Below are 17,475 nucleotides of genomic sequence, written 5' to 3'. Positions count from 1 at the left end.
GCTCTGGTGTGTATCTGCTAAATAACAGTTTAAACTTATACCCTTGGTTATTATTTAAACACTAGAGAGACTTTGGGATGTGGAGAGGATACACCTTTTAATGTGACTGAATGCCACAACAGATCAGTTATTTAACACGCTGAGCCCCACAGACATTTTGCAGTAGGACAGGACAGTTCTATGACCCCTGTATAAAGATATACAGTATTGTCTCTTGGAACTGCTACTGAGACAATTAGTTACAAGGAGAAGCCCCAAAAAGTAACAAAATCTTTAGAGGTTAGGGGATGTCTGGCTTTTTGCGGTTATTCTTCAACATGGCTAATCACAGAATAGATTCCAGAATGGAGCGCAGCAGGAAATGTCTGCAGTTATGGGGATGTCAATTAGAAACATGGCTTACAGACAGAAGTCACTGCCTATCACAAGCCCATGGTATAGAAGCTCACACATCAAGACACTCAGGAGATATAAAGTAGCAGAAAATACTAATGGTTTTTCAAGTGCACCTGTCACTATAGCATCTTCTATGTTGTTTACATTGCTACATGCATGTTTTATGTTAAAAAAAAAAAAAAAAATAGTCAATAAAAACATTTAAAAAAAACAAACTCAGTATAAAGCCACATGCACGTGATAAACTAGCAGGTGTAGATGCAGCCAGATTATAGTTTCAATTTTTTTTCCCCAAACCAGTAACAAAGTGTTGGCAAATTGTCTTTCTAAACCAGTGATTGTCAACAGGAGGCCGGCTGTGCCTTCACCTACGGCTCCCAGTGCCATTCTGCTCAATCAGTCCTTATCTTTGCTGTATGCAGTTTTGGCCATAGCACTTATTCTGTACTTCATGCCCCATCAAGCTTCACCTGCACTCCAAGAGTAAAGCTCAGTCGGTCATGAAGTAGCTTGATTTTATTATTAGCACAGATCAGCCGACTGACATCATGTGACCTCCCCTGTATCACGTGGTATCCCCCACACACAGGATGAAGAACATGCAGTCTGCACTATGTGGTCTCCCTTCTTCCTACGCAGGAAACAGCTGCATGATCCTTGCATTCATCATTAATAAAGCCATGCTTAAAAACTTAGTTCATGAGACATTACCTTGTTGTGGTTCACTGGCACTCCCAGTACGGAGTATTTTGTATCAAGTCTTGGGGAATTTGATGGTTGAGTGGGCGGCTAACAAGTGTTTTAGCGCAAGTTGTTAAATGAGTGGCAATTTGGCTGTAAAAGACAAGTGGGGTAAGCGGAGAGTTGTAAGTCTGAAGGGTACTTTAGAGTAGGTGTGGGGTCTATTCTAAAAGCCAACGGTGTGGTGTCACTTTAGGTTTGGCACTTGTCAGAAAGGAACAGAGGTTAAGCCTATGACTTGTGCAGACATGTTTATCAGCCCCTCACTGACTGTAGCGTGTGCATGGTCAGGAGGTGAGAGTGAACTCTGGTAAGGGACATTGGATCTGCAAGGGTGACTTATCGTGCGGGTAGTTTGTATATCCACAGGGTCCCCTATGTCGAAGCCAGATGATTGGCTGAGACCAAATCTTTTAAATTAATACCTGGCAACGCCATGTTGCATTGCGTCTGACGCCATTTTGCGTCGTCAGCACGATACCATTGTGTACGACGCTATACTTTATTAGCGTCGCGAGTCTGTTTTGCTACGGCATATTGTTGCAAGTCCAAATAAAACCTATACGCACATTAGAGAATACATATAAAATATACAAGATGCACAACGCACATTTGCGCTAGACTTCAAAGCCTACAGAAAAGCACAAAACAGATACGCACAACGCATACTAGCGAAAGTACACAATATTCACACACACTTATAAAAAGGTTCCCTCACATTAAGCTTGATATTAGAGGTTTTATTAGCAAATACTTATGTTGTGAAATGTAATGTATATGATATTTAAGGTACAGACACATAGTAGACATGTTAGGGATTTAGAATGGTACCAGTTTATTCGCAGATCTCCGGTTCTATCGGCAAGGAGATCGCATCATGCGTCCTCAAGTTATGAATTATAGGGAATTAGTGGTTAGAATGTATACCTCTGTATGTAGTGTCTTTAGCCAGTTTAAACCAGTTCTTCGGCGGGAAAACCACACAAAGCAACTTCTGAAGAACTGGGACATACCCCTAGTGACACTGTATGAACTGACCTATGACCTGCATTGTACCAGAATGCCCAGGAGCAAGAACCAATGGAAACCTGTTAACTAGTTTCTTTGTTAGAGCTGAATTCTAAGGCACAGGTTCTCAAACTCGGACCTCAGGACCCCAAACAGTGCATGTTTTCCAGGTCTCCTCACAGAATTAATGAAATTATTAGCTCCACCTATGGATCTTTTAAAATGTGTCAGTGAGCAATGAATACACCTGTGTACCTGCTGGGTGACCTGGAAAACGTGACCTGTGTGGGGTCCTGAGGACCGAGTTTGAGAATCATTGCTGTAAGGTATATAACCTGTATGCTGATTCTAGTGTACAGCCATTCTCCTTAGATGACCACAGGCTTCTGGATTGACAACTGTATACTGGGACCAGTGCGCACACGTATGTATCAGCTTGTACCTTGTATTTACCGTATATACTGGAGTATAAGCCGAGTTTTTCAGCACATGTTTTGTGCTGAAAAAGTACTCCCTCGGCTTATACTCGAGTGAAGTGTGTAGCGCTGACCGGACGGAGTTCGGTCAGCACTACACACTGCCAAACACACAGCCGCCGGAGCCGGCAGCTGCGTGTTTGTTGTAATCAGCAGCCGCTGAGAGTCTGTCAGACTCTCATCGGCTGCTGCTGCTCCCACTGCGGGAGCCATCTTCCGGCTCCCGCAGTGGGTAATGGGAGAGATATCATGAGTAATGACGTCTCTCCCATGCAAAGCGGCCGGAGGAGCTGTTAGCGGCGGGACCAGGAGCGGGGGTTTCAGTTAAGTGATTTTTTTTTTTATTCTTATTACGTCTCTCTACTGGGGGCACTACCCGGGGGCGTTTACTACAGGGGTCACTACCAGGGGGTGCGTTTACTACAGGGGTCACTACCAGGGGGGTAATTACCACTGGGGGCACTGAAAGGAGGGGGGGGGGGGGGGGGGGAGAATTACCAATTCGGGCACTGAAAGGGGGGGGGGGGGATTATTACTGTGGGCACAACCAGGGGGGGGGGGGGGGGGGGAATACCACTGGGGGCACAACCAGCTGCAGCATTTCCCACCCTAGGCTTATGCTCGAGTCAATAAGTTTTCCCAGTTTTTTGTGGTAAAAGTGGGTACCTCGGCTTATACTCGAGTATATACGGTACTTGCTTTTTGCGCTAATTGTTTAGATCACAGCGTGTTATACTTTTTCTTGAAGATTATAACTTTTTTCGCTTTGGAACCACAATTGGATTGGAAAGCAATTATTTCTTAAGCGACTTGCAGCGCTGATAGCGACTAGAGACTTAGGATTCAATACCTATAATGCCCAGGCCACCATGCAGAAGTGGCTCTCTCAACACTCTGTAGGCAGCAGTGGGGTAGTACAAACAGACTTACATCCTGTGGCCACTCGGCCCTGTGCCTGCGGCACTGAATGGGTTAATGGCCACAGGGCCATCTTTAAATGGACAAATCAGATGTAGAGCGGCAATTTCAAAAATCATACTGGCACCATGTGTTTAATAATGCATATAACAGCTTATATTTAATGCGCTGTGCATAGTTTGAGAATTGTAGGAATGCCTGTGTACATGTATGGACTATGCACTTACAGGAAGGATTCGATTTTACAAGGCCATGACATTTGAAAGCCAATTGTTCCTAGGACATTTGTCACGTAGTAAGTGATAGGTGGGTAGTATTATGAAGGGGCAAAATGGGGGTTTAGTTATAGCGTTAAGCTGCATACACACGTAAAGATTTTCTGTCCAACCATCCAACTAGCTGATTGGTTGGAATGAAAATCTGGTAACGTATGGGAGTAACTGATGATCAGCAATTTGCTCCTAACTGCCAGAAAACAGATGAAAATGGTCGTCAGACAAGTTTGAACAAATTGTTTAGATCAAACATTTAACAAACAGTTTTTGTCTGATTGATTGCTGATTGTCATTTGCTTTCATACCTTACCAGATTTTCATTCCATCCAATCAACTAGTTGGATGGTTGGGCAGAAAATCTGTACGTGTATGCAGCTTAAGTTATGTGCGCTGATACCGCTTCTCCCCATAAATTAATGTGGGTTTTTTGTTAAATGCCTGGGGTCCTACGCTCCCCCGTCATTATTGGCGCTGCCATCTACAAGATAATTCGCCGATGTGCCGGTAGCTGGACACTTACCCCAGGTCCAGACAAATAACGCCTGTAGCATCATACATTTCCCCCATGGTGATTTTCCTGCCTAGTATGAAATGCTAAACCTTTGTTTACAGCCAATGCCTGCCAGAGAGCAGTGTCCACGAAGGCGTTAGGATTGCAATTAAGCCAAACTGATTTGAGTCAGATAAATGAAAGGAGGCATACAATTGAAATGCAAGTTAGATTTACATTTTCAGACAGTTTTATGCTAAATAAGTGTTTTAGGAAAGCAAACTGGTTTGGGTGGTATATGTATGAAAGAAAGGAGGGAATTTGGTTAGCTCCTTTGAAATGCAAGATGTATTTAGTTATATTCTGAGAGATAGTTTGGTTAAGGGACAGGGTGGGTTTCCTCCCTGTGGGATTATGTGTAAGAATGGGATATAAAGAGGGCATGCGAGTCCTGTGTGGGTAGATATCCTCTGACTTCTGTAACATCTGCCTGCTGTAATTTACCCCGAGCACCTTCAGCAAGGGGGGAAATTGTCTTTTAAAGTCTTGAGCAATAAACATCTTTCCTTTAAGATGACGCATCTGCTTATATCCTGTGACCAACAGAATTACGAGAAACGCTGTTCCGTTCTCTGCATTTTATGGGTTTAGCCCAGTGCCTCCAAGCTAAAGCCCTCTGCCAGCTACCCTGCAGAGACTTATCCCACACATACCCAAGAGTAAGCAGTTCCAGGTGCCTATGTAGGAGACTGGGTGAAAGTAATTCCAAGTGCGGTGTCATGGCAGCAAGTTACAGCCCAATGTGCAGCGAGTCAGTAACTGGCTATGGCAGTAATATTTCAAGATCCAGGGGGATCAAAAGTAATCGGTGATCGTCTGGTGAGGCCAACCAGTCACACATCCCCACTAGGAATTTTATACTAACACTCTTTTACCAAAGATCCAATATTCCGTCTTCTACCACTACCAGACATAACGTGCTATACTATAACAGATTATTGTATAACCCCTATTACTTACAATATTACAGTGAGCTATAGGTGAGAGGCAGTCACTCTGCCAAATGCTACAAGCATTAAGGTTTACAGCCTGCATCCAGGACACATGCAGACCCTGAAGCAATAACGGCTCAAGAGGATATTAAAATAAGGTAAGCTTTAATGGGTGGGCGAATATATTCATGGTAGATTCCATGCTTTTTATTTATAATGTAAAAAAAAAAAAAAAAAATTCACACCATCAGGTTTAAAAAAAAAAATAATAAAAAAAATATATAATAGAGAGAGAGATATATATATATATCTCTCTATCTCTAACAAACTTACTGGATTAAACTAGAACATGATTACGTAAATAAACGGACACAACAGATTTTAGGATACATGTTGTGACGGGATGCTGGCATGCCACCAGAGAGTTAGCATACCGACACTTATTGGTCAGTATGCTAACCGTCCCCTGTCCCTACCCTAACTCTCCCTCCTTAGTGCCTAACCTTTCCGCTTGTAGCTAACCCTCCCCCCAACCACGCTACTTACCTTCGGTAGCATGCCCACTAGGCTGTTACAGCAGGGCGCCGCGCCCTGCCCTATTTCTAAAGGACAGAAAGCACCCTGCCCTTTACCATAGCACAGCGTCCCGCTGAAACAGCCTGCGGGTTCTGCCATCTCACGCGGGCCTCAGTGTCCCACAGGTGGTGCAGTGGTCACTGCCAGTGAATGGATGCCGGGCGCATGTGCCCGGCATGTCTAAGTGCCAGGCAAGCCCCCAAGAGTGATGAAAAGGGGGACACGTCAAAGACACGCCCCCTTTACGGACCTAGAGTGAACACTACTTCAGTATCACGGCGGTCGGGATGGCGGTACTGGAACTCTAACCTGTGCCGGGATTCCGGCGCCGGTAATGTAAGAGTCGGCATCCTGATCGCCAGGATGCAGAACATATCCAGTTGTGACAGTATACAATAAAAGTACACTTTTGAAGAAAAAAAATAAAACATTTAAATTGAAGCTAAAGTACTAACCCTGTCTCTGAGAGAGTTATCCTTCTTCATTCACCTTTCTCTTACAAAGTCAGTCTCTTTAGTTTCAATAGAACCATCATTTGTTTATAATCCCTTAGTAAAGAAGAGAGAAAAAAAAAAAAAAAAAAAAAAAAAAAAAAAAAACACCCCACCATTATGCAGCACTACATAAGAATTTCTTTCAGCGACAGCTACAACCCAATTTCCATAACATATAACCGCAACTGGACACAAGGGCCAATTTAGTCAAGTGCCAATTAAACTACAAATATCTTTTCAGACTATAGGAGGAACAACGCAAACACTAGATGGGCTGCAACAGTGCAACTTCCTACATGTGTCTGCATAATCCTAGAAGCATGTCCTTTGCCTCAAGCTAAATAAACTATTTTCAAATCAGCTTTGCATTCAAAGAATGGGAATTCTACACTGCTACGTTTGTTGGATTACTTCAGCTACATTAAAAACAGGTTCTCAGATAATGATTTATGAAGCAGTCATACAAAATATAATACAATATCATTAAATTACTGGTGATCTAATGAGGATAGAGGAGAGTTCCATGCACCAATACCCTCTGATTAGAATTCACAATTATTAGGCAACTTACGTACTAGCCACATATCGGGTTAAAAATCAAAATGCTAGTAAATCAAACAATGACATTTTGTATTAGCCAGATAATAAATATATCTATCCCTTAAAGCCACATTTATGATCCCGTTCTGTGTCCTCATTTTGCTACTCAATTGGCTTAAAAGCGGCACGTCAGACTGGTGGCCCTGTCACATTTGAAATGGCAACTATTGGCCAAAAGTACAGCAGAAAAAAAATTAAAATTCTTACATTGCTACAGAAAGAAGTTTAGCAGAATGTTTTTAGCTTTGGTTAAAAGGAAAAGGTTTCTAAAGAAAAGTAAACTAACTATCCTTTGCTGTGTGCACATAAGACAATTCTACAAGTTCTCACTGTGCTCATTCATATTAAAAAGGGCAGACTAGATGGGCCAAGTGGTCCTTATCTGCCGTCAAATTCTATGGGCGGAATTCAATTGTTCCCAGCTCCCTTCGCGCCCGACGGAGCTATTCAATTGTTGCTTCTGACGGGTGCAATTAGCTGCCAGCGCTCCATCTCAGCTCGCAGCCCCAGGGGGGAGAGAACTGGAAGGAGCGAAAAGTGACCCGTTTGGGCACCCAAACGGAACTTTTCACGATTGTGCCCAGCACTTTGGCCGGGGGAAGAAGATTTACCAGGCTAAATCAGACCACTTTGGGCACGATCAGCACGAAAAGCAGGAACAACTGAATAGCGGCCCGCCCGCGATCTCCGGTCACTTCAGACGGGAGGTCCGGACCACAAAACAATTGAATACCGCCCTATGTTTCTATGCAACATGAACATGTAATTAAGGGTGTCTTACTAAGGATTTAATAAAAAAAGTGCAAATAACAATTGGGTGGGAGAATAGATGTTTTTTCACGCCCAAGCTCTAGTCTAAAGTGACGGGAGATCAGGGGCGATATTCAATACTTTTCGCTCATGTCACACCCAAATGCACTGGGTTTAGATGCGTAAATTGGCTAAACCTGTCTAAACTATTGGAAGTGCTGCCGAAAATGCAGTTTGGGTGGTAAGGGCTTTTCGCACATTTCTGATAACTAGGAGTGAGAGGAGCAAAAATAATGGGCACCCGCGGCACTTGTGCATGAGCAGAACAATTGATCAGCGCCGTCTGGCACCCAAAAATCAATTGAAATCCCCCCTAAAATTTTCCAGGGATATCAAAAAGAATAAACAAAATAAACTGAGTGATCATGAATATGAATTTTTGTAACATGAGCTCTGTGCATGCAGCGCAGTGGTACATTTAATTTTGCCAAACTTATCCATTTGCCCTATCTAAGCACCCTGCTGTTTGCTGTGGCCTGTTATAAGAGGTGTTGCTTATACTGAAAGTGTCTCCCCCAGCTAAAACAAGACTGAGATACAAAACGCAAGTTCCCTTTGAAGGCTCCAAAAGATAGCTGTGAAGTGCAGCAAGGAACTGAATATACCAAATATGTGAAACTCAAAAAAGATAGAGCGTATCTTCCTAAATAATGCACATATTCTCTTTTGTATATGCAAGTCATTATGATCAGTGTGGTGGCTGTAGTAGGACGTGCCAAACAAAATATATTTTGCTACAAAGATTTGCCAAGAGGTGGTTTATGAATACGAATGGAGAGAGGTTGCCGGAGTGTGTACAGAATTAAAGCTGATCACTCTGTCCCCACCTTCGCTCTGTTCTGCATATACTGCACCTATCCTCCCCATGGCAGGCTAACTCTGCTCCAATCCCCGCTCTGCATAGCATAGAGATATAAATGCAAAATAAATTACTTGCCTTGGTGCCTTCCTGGAAGTTCAATTGAACACCCACTTACATATGTAGAAAGGGAAAGGCAGCACTCACAGGTCTGATGAAATGAAAGAATCAAACTTGACATCAAGGCAAACCCAGTTGTCAAGTTTGATGCTTTCATTTCATCAGACCTGTGAGTGCCACCTATCTATATCTAGTAACCTGGCATCTGCCCACACCTTCCCATGGCCAGCTCGCTCTGCCCCACCCCCACTCTCTCCTGTGTCCGCTGCACCGCTCGTGGAACTGCCGGCATGGCTGGCTCTAGGCACGCTCTGCGCGCGAGGAGGCACAGGGGCGTCTGGGTCCGGCTGCATAAGATCCCCACCCACATGCTGCCGGTATTAGTTTGTGCTCTGGGGGAGGGCACATGGGACGGTGCTGGGTGCCGAGACATCTAGCACCACCCCTGACTGTCAGTTACCAGAATCTGGTAATTCATTCACTGCAAGGCTTGCAAACAGGTAGTTTATTGGAGGACGTCGCCAGAATGGCTACAAAACACTACTGTATATTGCATCAATATGATGTCATATTTTCCCGCCAACCATTTCAGAATGTACATGAATAGACCCCATGGATGGGTGTGGGAGAGCAGGGGAATACTCACATTAGCATAGGGTATAAAGAATGCAGTTTAATGCGACCAATTCCCGGGACCTAGTCGCTCTAAACTACATTTTCAGATTTAAGTGCCTGGCACGATGCGGTTACTGAATGCGATGCTGCCCTGAGGCACTAGTTAAGTCGGATTTGTGCCCTGAGGTGCGAGCTGAAATATTCTATAGTCACAGGATTACAGCTCGGCCAATTGAATATCTTGGGCACTCGTCACGGGAGCTACATCGCCACACTGGGAACAGAATTGCCCCCTGAACTCAACTCAAACTCTTTTCCCCACCTATACCCCCATCTTGAACGTAATCGGTTATATTCACCAGACAACCTGTGGTCTGCCATGTCCATTCAAATGGGGAAAATTCAATTGTTTTTTGGGCATTCGCCAGAGCAAATTTAAATGTTGCTCTGGTCGGGCGCCAAAATTTTTGCACGCACCCTCCTGAGGTGGCAAAAAGTCTGTGTTATGGGCAACCTAACAAGGACTTTAGACTGCTTTAGCGGGTTACTTTTGGGCACTGCAAGCGCGATAAGTAATAGGCGCCATTATCTAGAGTGTCAACAAAACCAATTGAAACTCCCACTAAAAGCAGAGAAGAGAGACTGACTGGGTGCCACCAGTATCTGTATCACAAGATCTCCTGTGTACAGTGAAGGGAGGCCATATAGTATATCAGATGTGAGGAGGAGAGGAATAAGTATCTTGTATCATGAGGTATCCCCTCCTTCCTCTGTGGATAAGGGCATTAATGTTTGTTTACAAAAGGTCACTATATCAGTTAGTAAACTGAAGCAAATGGGTAATCTTGGATTAGATGCGTGATCTTAGAACTGTAAGGTGAGGGAGATTAGCAAGGTGTCAATGGGAGGCATTGATGACATGTGGGTTAATTCCGCAATGAGTGATGTAAGGGTTCAGTAGTAATTTTGGGGCTTTTACAGACATTAAAAACAAAAAAGTTTTACCGTTTCAAACAGGAGGTATCCTGTAGGCTATGCTGAAATAAAATAAATTGTAAATAAAAAAAATATAATGAGACTGTCCACTACCTTTTGACAAGCCTAGTTATTTAGTATGTCCCTTCCCCATCTATTCCTTTGGTGACATTTCACATGTTTCCTAGGACCCAGACATCACACAACTTCAGCACTGTCACTGAGGAGAGGGAAAACTAGGCTGGAGATGTAAACTCTACTTTGTATGTATATGGTAAGTAAGGAGACCCAACTGAGCAGAAGCTGCAGCCAATTTGATACAGAGTCAGATTCATGCCACAACTGTCCTAGTTGTAGGACTGTAGTTGAGCTCTACAAGAGCCATTTACATCCACTCAACTAGCAGGACTATTCATGAATAGACAACGCAGCCATTGGGCAACAATTGAGTTATATAGTGTTTGCACCAAAGTAATATGCCATGAAGACCAGGTAGTTTAAGAGTCCGCTTGCTTCCCAGTGTGTTTAACCTCAAAACTTAAGAACAATAATTTTAGTAGCTAAACCCTAGGTGTTTCACTATTAAAAGCATTGCCAATTTAAATTTCAGGCTTCAACAAGAAGGGAAGTGGCAGCTTTTGCAAACCACCGCTTAGTAAATAAACCTTCAATGGTCTAATACAGTGGTTCCCAAACTGTGCGCCGCAGCACCCTGGCGTGCCTCGGGACACTTGCAGGGGTGTCTCAGGTTGGTGGTCCAGCACCAAATAAAATTCTTTATGGTCGATGTAATGTAAATATGTGGACAAACAGAAGCACAAGCCTGTCAACCACTATATAACCAAACCTAAGGAGAACAGGTCAGCACAATTTACTTCACTACATTTTTTTTCAGAATTTCTCAATAACAAACTTTTGTCTTAGGGGTGCATTGAAAAGAATGCTGACGCACTAGGGTGCCATGATTCAAAGAAGTTTGGGAACCACTGGCCTAATCCACAAAATTACAGCAGCAGTAGATTTAAACAATAGTAAAAATGGAGGTAATTGTGTGCAAAATGATAACGCTTTCTAAAAGCACAGCAACAGGATGGAACATTTCTGGAAAATCGGATCAAGTAGCAAAAATTCTATACAAGTCAAAATGCCACAGAAATGGTCAGAACACTGCCACCTCACAAACACTGCTGATAAATTGCGCTGTGGGATGGTTGTTCAGATATATGCAATTTGCCGCAATGCTCTGCTGTGCGAATATTAGCCGTACAGAGTACTATAAACGGGATGTAATCAGGAAGAAGACTGTCTAAATGCCGACCGCCGGATTCCCGACTGTCTAATCCCGGCAAAGTACTAATGACATGCGTTGAAATCCCGAATTCTGTCATTAGACCTATGACAGGAGCCCGACACCTGGCAAACCGATCGAAGGTGGGGTGTTAGGCACCCCTAAGGGAAAGTTATGGGGGAAAATAGGGTTAGTATATTTACCTTATTAGCAATCGAGATCTTCACCTCTGCCGGGCTTCTGCTGTCGGGATTTGCGGCCGGCGGTATTACCTACTACACCCCTATAAGCATCACCACTTTTCCTGCACACCTTTACGGGATGCAATTTAGTGCGATGCGCTGTTCTGAAATGACATATTGCATCCATGAATTCACCCTTACAGTTTGATTGAACATAATACCCCTTCTCCACTCTCGCAATAACCCAGGTTGTTGCCAGGCCTTGGCACAGTGGAAAAGAATCAATGAAGTATAACCCAGGTCGAATGACCCGAGGATACAGCCTGGGAAGCGAGCCGGGTTGAATGGGGGAATAACCCGGGTCATGCCTCAAATCAGTGGATTGGCTAGCTTCATTAGCGCTGGGAGATGCCATCTCCAAGCATCCACTGTAACACCGAAAGACCCGGGTTCACTGTGACCAACTGGACTCTGCAAATAACCCGCCTCCAGCCACTGGTGTAAAGAGGAGAAAACCACGTCAGACCCGAAACTTTTGTATAAAAAGGAGGTACAAACTATGGCAGAAATGCTGTTTCCGGCTTAGTGCATGTGCCAACAGCATCGCGGCCGGCACTTAAGTCGTAGAATGCCAGTTACCCCGACTAAACAAGTGGCTCAAGGCGCAGTAACAGACTATGTGCAGGGTGCAATGGGGACACAATTGGATAGCTCCGGGTACTCCTTCCCAACGCTATTCAAGTGTTGCTGATTTCATTTGCCCCCTAAAACACTTAATTGGTATCACAGCAAGCAACATTAACAGTTTTTCCTTACACCCCCATAGGAGGTGCACAGGAATGAGAGATGCTAAGCTACTGTAATAGTGCAGCCAAACATCATCATCGTGATTATGTTTGGCAGCATATTGCCTGCAACCGAATTGTCCCCCCTTAGTCTCTGTAGTAATAATAATAATAAATAATAATAATAATATGACAACTATATGGCACGGTTTACGTGGCATGTAGAGAAGCTGCTCATTCATCTACTATAACCAAATAAATGCTAATTTGTTGACCAAATGCATCAAGCACATAATCAAAAAACTATTTTAGAGCAAAAACATCTTACATGAGGATTGGGCAAATCGAGGCCTACTATTTGTCCAAACACACAGGGACTTCTCACAGAGGACAAGAGCCATATGCAGCACAGCTTTTACAAGATTCAATAATTGAGATAACCATAAAATATGTAATAATAATAATACACACACTATCAGTTTTGTTAGAGTTGTGTGTGTAAAGTATTGGACTGGTTTACACCTGTCACATTAATGCAAGTACATTTAAACATTTGGTACTACTCTCCAAAATCAATAATCTTGATGCTTGACAATTGATGACCAATGTTAGAGAACAGTTGCACAAGAACCTGGTCACTTCCAAGAAAATAATCAGACTTCTAACCACACGTCTAATAAAACATATGGCAATTAGCCAATATCAAACAGCCCAATATATTCAGCAGGCAATATCTACTATGAACACAAAACACAAATATGAACAATGATTTGAGTCATATACATTTCTGATACTGTATACATAATTTAAAGCAAGGCAACCAGTAATAGGAAATGGACACAATAAACCTCACACAAGATACAGTAACTGAGGAAGTTCTATTATGAGAAGAGATGGAAGGTATATACTGACTGGAGCAATGTAGACAGGGGACAGCAGGGAGATGGGAAAAGCAGGCAGCAGTGAATGGTGGAGGGGAGGCATGAGGGGATGAAGGGGGTAGTGGGGGATACAGAGTATAATGGAGGAGAGTCGGGATTTGGGGAGGACAGATAGTGAAGGATACAGAGGCTGACGTATGCGGGCACACAGAGGCTGATGGAGCGTATACAGGGGATAGTGGGGTACACAGAGGATAATGAAAGTGTATGCAGGGGATAGTCAGGATACAGAGAGGATGATGGAGTGTATACAGCAGATAGTGGGATTAAAGAGGGTGATGGAGCGTATACAGGGGATAGTGGGGTATACAGAGGATAATGGGAGTGTATGCAGGGGATAGTCGGGATACAGAGAGGATGATTGAGAGTATACAGCAGATAGTGGGATTAAAGAGGGTGATGGAGGGTATACAGGGGATAGTTATTACACAGGGGTTCAGAGGATGATGTAGAGTAAGCAGGAGATAGTGGGGAATACAGAGGATGCTGTAGAGTATGCAATGAATAGTGGGGCATACTTAGAGAATTATGGATGCTATAAAGAGGATGATGGAGGATATACAGGGGATAGTGGGGTATACAGGGATGATGTAGGGTATGCAGAGAAGATGGAGTATGCAGAGAATAGTAGGTTATACAGAGAGAATGATGGAGGGTATTCAGATGATAGTGGGGTATACAGAGAGAATGATGGAGTATACAGGGAATAGTGGGTTATACAGAGAGAATGATGGAGAGTATACAGGGAAGATGATTGAGGGTATGCAGGGAGTAGTGGGTTATACAGAGAGTATGTTGTAGGGTATGCAGATGATAGTGGCTTATACAGAGTGATGGAGTATGCAGGAAATAGTGGGTATACAGAGAGAATGATGGAGGGTATGCAGATGATAGTGGGGTATACAGAGAGAATGATGGAGGGCATGCAGGGAATAGTGGGTTATACAGAGAGAATGATGGAGAGTATGCAGGGAATAGTGGGTTATACAGAGAGAATGATGGAGAGTATGCAGGGAATAGTGGGTTATACAGAGAATGATGGAGAGTATGCAGGGAATAGTGGGTTATACAGAGAATGATGGAGAGTATACAGGGAATAGTGGGTTATACAGAGAGAATGATGGAGAGTATGCAGGGAATAGTGGGTTATACAGAGAATGATGGAGAGTATGCAGGGAATAGTGGGTTATACAGAGAATGATGGAGAGTATGCAGGGAATAGTGGGTTATACAGAGAATGATGGAGAGTATACAGGGAAGATGATTGAGGGTATGCAGGGAGTAGTGGGTTATACAGAGAGTATGTTGTAGGGTATGCAGATGATAATGGCTTATACAGAGAGTGATTGAGTATGCAGGAAATAGTGGGTATACAGAGAGAATGATGGAGGGTATGCAGATGATAGTGGGGTATACAGAGAGAATGATGGAGGGTATTCAGGGAATAGTGGGGTATACAGAGAAGATGATTAAGGGTATGCAGGGAGTAGTGGGTTATACAGAGAGTATGTTGTAGGGTATGCAGATGATAATGGCTTATACAGAGAGTGATGGAGTATGCAGGAAATAGTGGGTATACAGAGAGAATGATGGACGGTATGCAGATGATATATAGAAGATGCGGGGACGTGGGAGAAGACGATGGAGAGGATGCAGAGGACAGTACAGGAGACATGGAATGGTGTGGGAGGCATACAGAGGGCTGCTTGTGACAGACAGAGGATGAGGAGGAAGTCTCTGGGACCACGCTCACCTCTCATGCAGCCAGACAGAGCCGAGCATCAGCACCGATCTCCGTCTTCCCATCCATCCCCTCTCCACACACCCCGTAACACTCGGAGATAGTACTGCCCACAATGATCCCTGCGGTCACCCAGCATAGCCCCCTCCCCCTGGATGGCAGCAACAATAACAGCGGCGACTCTATCCCTGCACGCAGACCGCTCGGCTCCGTCGCGCTCCTAGACCCTGCCTCTCCCGGCTCAACGACTGATCGGCCCACCCCGACCGCAGCCTGGGACTCCCCCGCACCGAGCGCTGGGCGGGATCCCGGTCCCGCAATTCCAGCTGCGCTTTACCTTCAGTTCCGCACTGTCCGCCATCTTGCCGCTCTGCGCGCAGGCGTAATGAACCCGCCGCGACGTGGCTCCGACGCGCCTGCGATGTCATCACGCAGTGTTTGAATAAAGGCGCCAATGCGGTGACGGCCGGTCACGTGGTGCCGCTGTCAGTCAGGAGCGGACGCTGGTGACGTCACACGGATCACCGCTCTCAGCCGCTCACTCCCCGTCCTTATCCCGTCTATATCAGCGAGAGGCGGTGCCCGCTCACCTTAACAGTCATGTATCTTCCAGTCACAGCATTTACACATGCGAAATTGGGATAAAAGAAGCCTGGCCACTCGTCCGTCAGAAACGCCCACTTTTGTATGAAACCCCGCCCATTTTCAGAACCCCCGCCCCTTTGAGGTAAACTTATGGGGACAGTTGGGTGACTTCTTATATGTTGACAGTGAAAGACACTAAACCAATCAGCAGCTATTGGTAATTGAGCAGTGCGTGAGTGTCAGTCACTCACTGCATGTTCAGTATATGTATGTATGTTTATAATGGTACGTCCTCATCTTTGCGGCCCCCTGGTTACGCTACGTCACTAGTCAGTAAAGATACGTAAGTAGCGTAAAGATCAGCCAGTGTCCAACGTCATTCCCTACCATCCAAGTGGGCATGGAGGGCGATATATATCCTTGTGGCGAGCGAAGCGAACCACCGTGCCCGCAGCGCGGCGAGCGAAGCGAGTCCGCAAGGGACCTAATGGTATTTCCTCATGATTACGCTACTTCTGTATCTTCAATGACTAGTGAAGATACGTGCGTAGCATAACCAGCGCGTCCAGCAGGGGGTCGCAAAAATGAGGAAGTACCATATATCTATATATATATATATCCAGGCACAAAGGTACAGCACTGCAATAGATAAGTGGGTACTTGTGTACTTTACAGACTCATTGCAGAGAGAACCCAATGAATGTTATAAATGGTAATTGTGTGCTTTACGTACACAAGTACCAAAAGTTGTCCCCACCTAAAGAAGAAGAAAGTTGTCCCCTCTATGCCCACTTGGATGGTAGGGAATGACGCTGGACACTGGCTGATGACGTCAGGGTCCTCTCCATGAAGGGGATTTGGGGCCTGATTCAGAGCCGGACGCTATTTACACTAGCTCGTTCAGAAAATAGGGGTGGCTATTCAAATGAACCATTCGCTCTTTGCGGTCTGTTCAAGCCTCTATGTCTGAACGATCGAACAAAACTTGCGGTCGTTTTTTGGAAAACTATGCCCCCTGGCCGCTCGCATCCTACGTCATGTCCGCTATTTATTAGATTAATCGAGTACATTGACCAGGGTATGAACTGCTCGCCATTCTTGTGGTTGGTTTTTGCTACCACAATTTTGCAAGCAGTTCTGGCTATAAAATAACCCAGTGACGTGGTCAATGACGCTGCTGTTTTTATTATGCACACCCATAAAACGCCCTTTTTGACCTTTAAGCACGCCTGCGTTCGGATCTCCACTCCCCGTTTTCAAGCACCTTCCCCTGTTACCACCCACATACGCCTCTTTCTGTCACTCAAATTTTCAGGCATTCGCTATTTTGCGAGCACATTAATTTCGACCACACTGACTGGTTCGCGCATGCGTATAACGATCCGTACGCATGCGCAGTAGGGCAAACATCGCTCGGAGCGAACGAGCGGCCGCTTACGAGCGGCTCTGAATCAGGCCCTTAGACATTACCATGATTGATAATAATAATGAGTCTAGGACACTTGGGTTCTCTCTGCAATGAGTCTGTAAAGTACACAAGTACCGATAAGTGTATTTTTTTAAACTACTCTTAATACAAACAGGCAGTAGTGTAAGTCGATGTTTCTGTATATACATAATGTCCTCGGGACAATAATGCAGCAAAATTAAAAACCTGCAGCCACAATA

At 44.5% G+C, this 17,475-nt stretch overlaps 1 protein-coding gene across 4 annotated transcripts in view; it reads right to left on the bottom strand.

The window, feature by feature from the left end:
• The window catches only part of PIAS1 (protein inhibitor of activated STAT 1), a 79,337-nt gene extending 63,500 nt beyond the window's left edge, over positions 1 to 15,837 (bottom strand). For 2 of the 4 annotated variants that reach the window (XM_088452776.1, XM_088452779.1), the window contains exon 1: positions 15,560 to 15,591. In XM_088452776.1, coding sequence (XP_088308902.1) covers positions 15,560 to 15,583 — 24 coding nt within the window. In that variant the 5' untranslated portion in view covers positions 15,584 to 15,591. Of the gene's footprint in view, positions 1 to 15,234; positions 15,391 to 15,559; positions 15,592 to 15,812 lie in introns of those variants that run through there. The other 2 variants (XM_088452777.1, XM_088452778.1) reach the window with 2 other exon arrangements.
• Between the last annotated feature and the right edge of the window lie 1,638 nt (positions 15,838 to 17,475).

This window comes from Taudactylus pleione, unplaced genomic scaffold (genome assembly GCF_031769625.1).
Source record: "Taudactylus pleione unplaced genomic scaffold, aTauple2 ptg000556l, whole genome shotgun sequence".
Taxonomy (NCBI): domain Eukaryota; kingdom Metazoa; phylum Chordata; class Amphibia; order Anura; family Myobatrachidae; genus Taudactylus; species Taudactylus pleione.
This window is presented reverse-complemented; position numbering and strand designations above follow the sequence as displayed.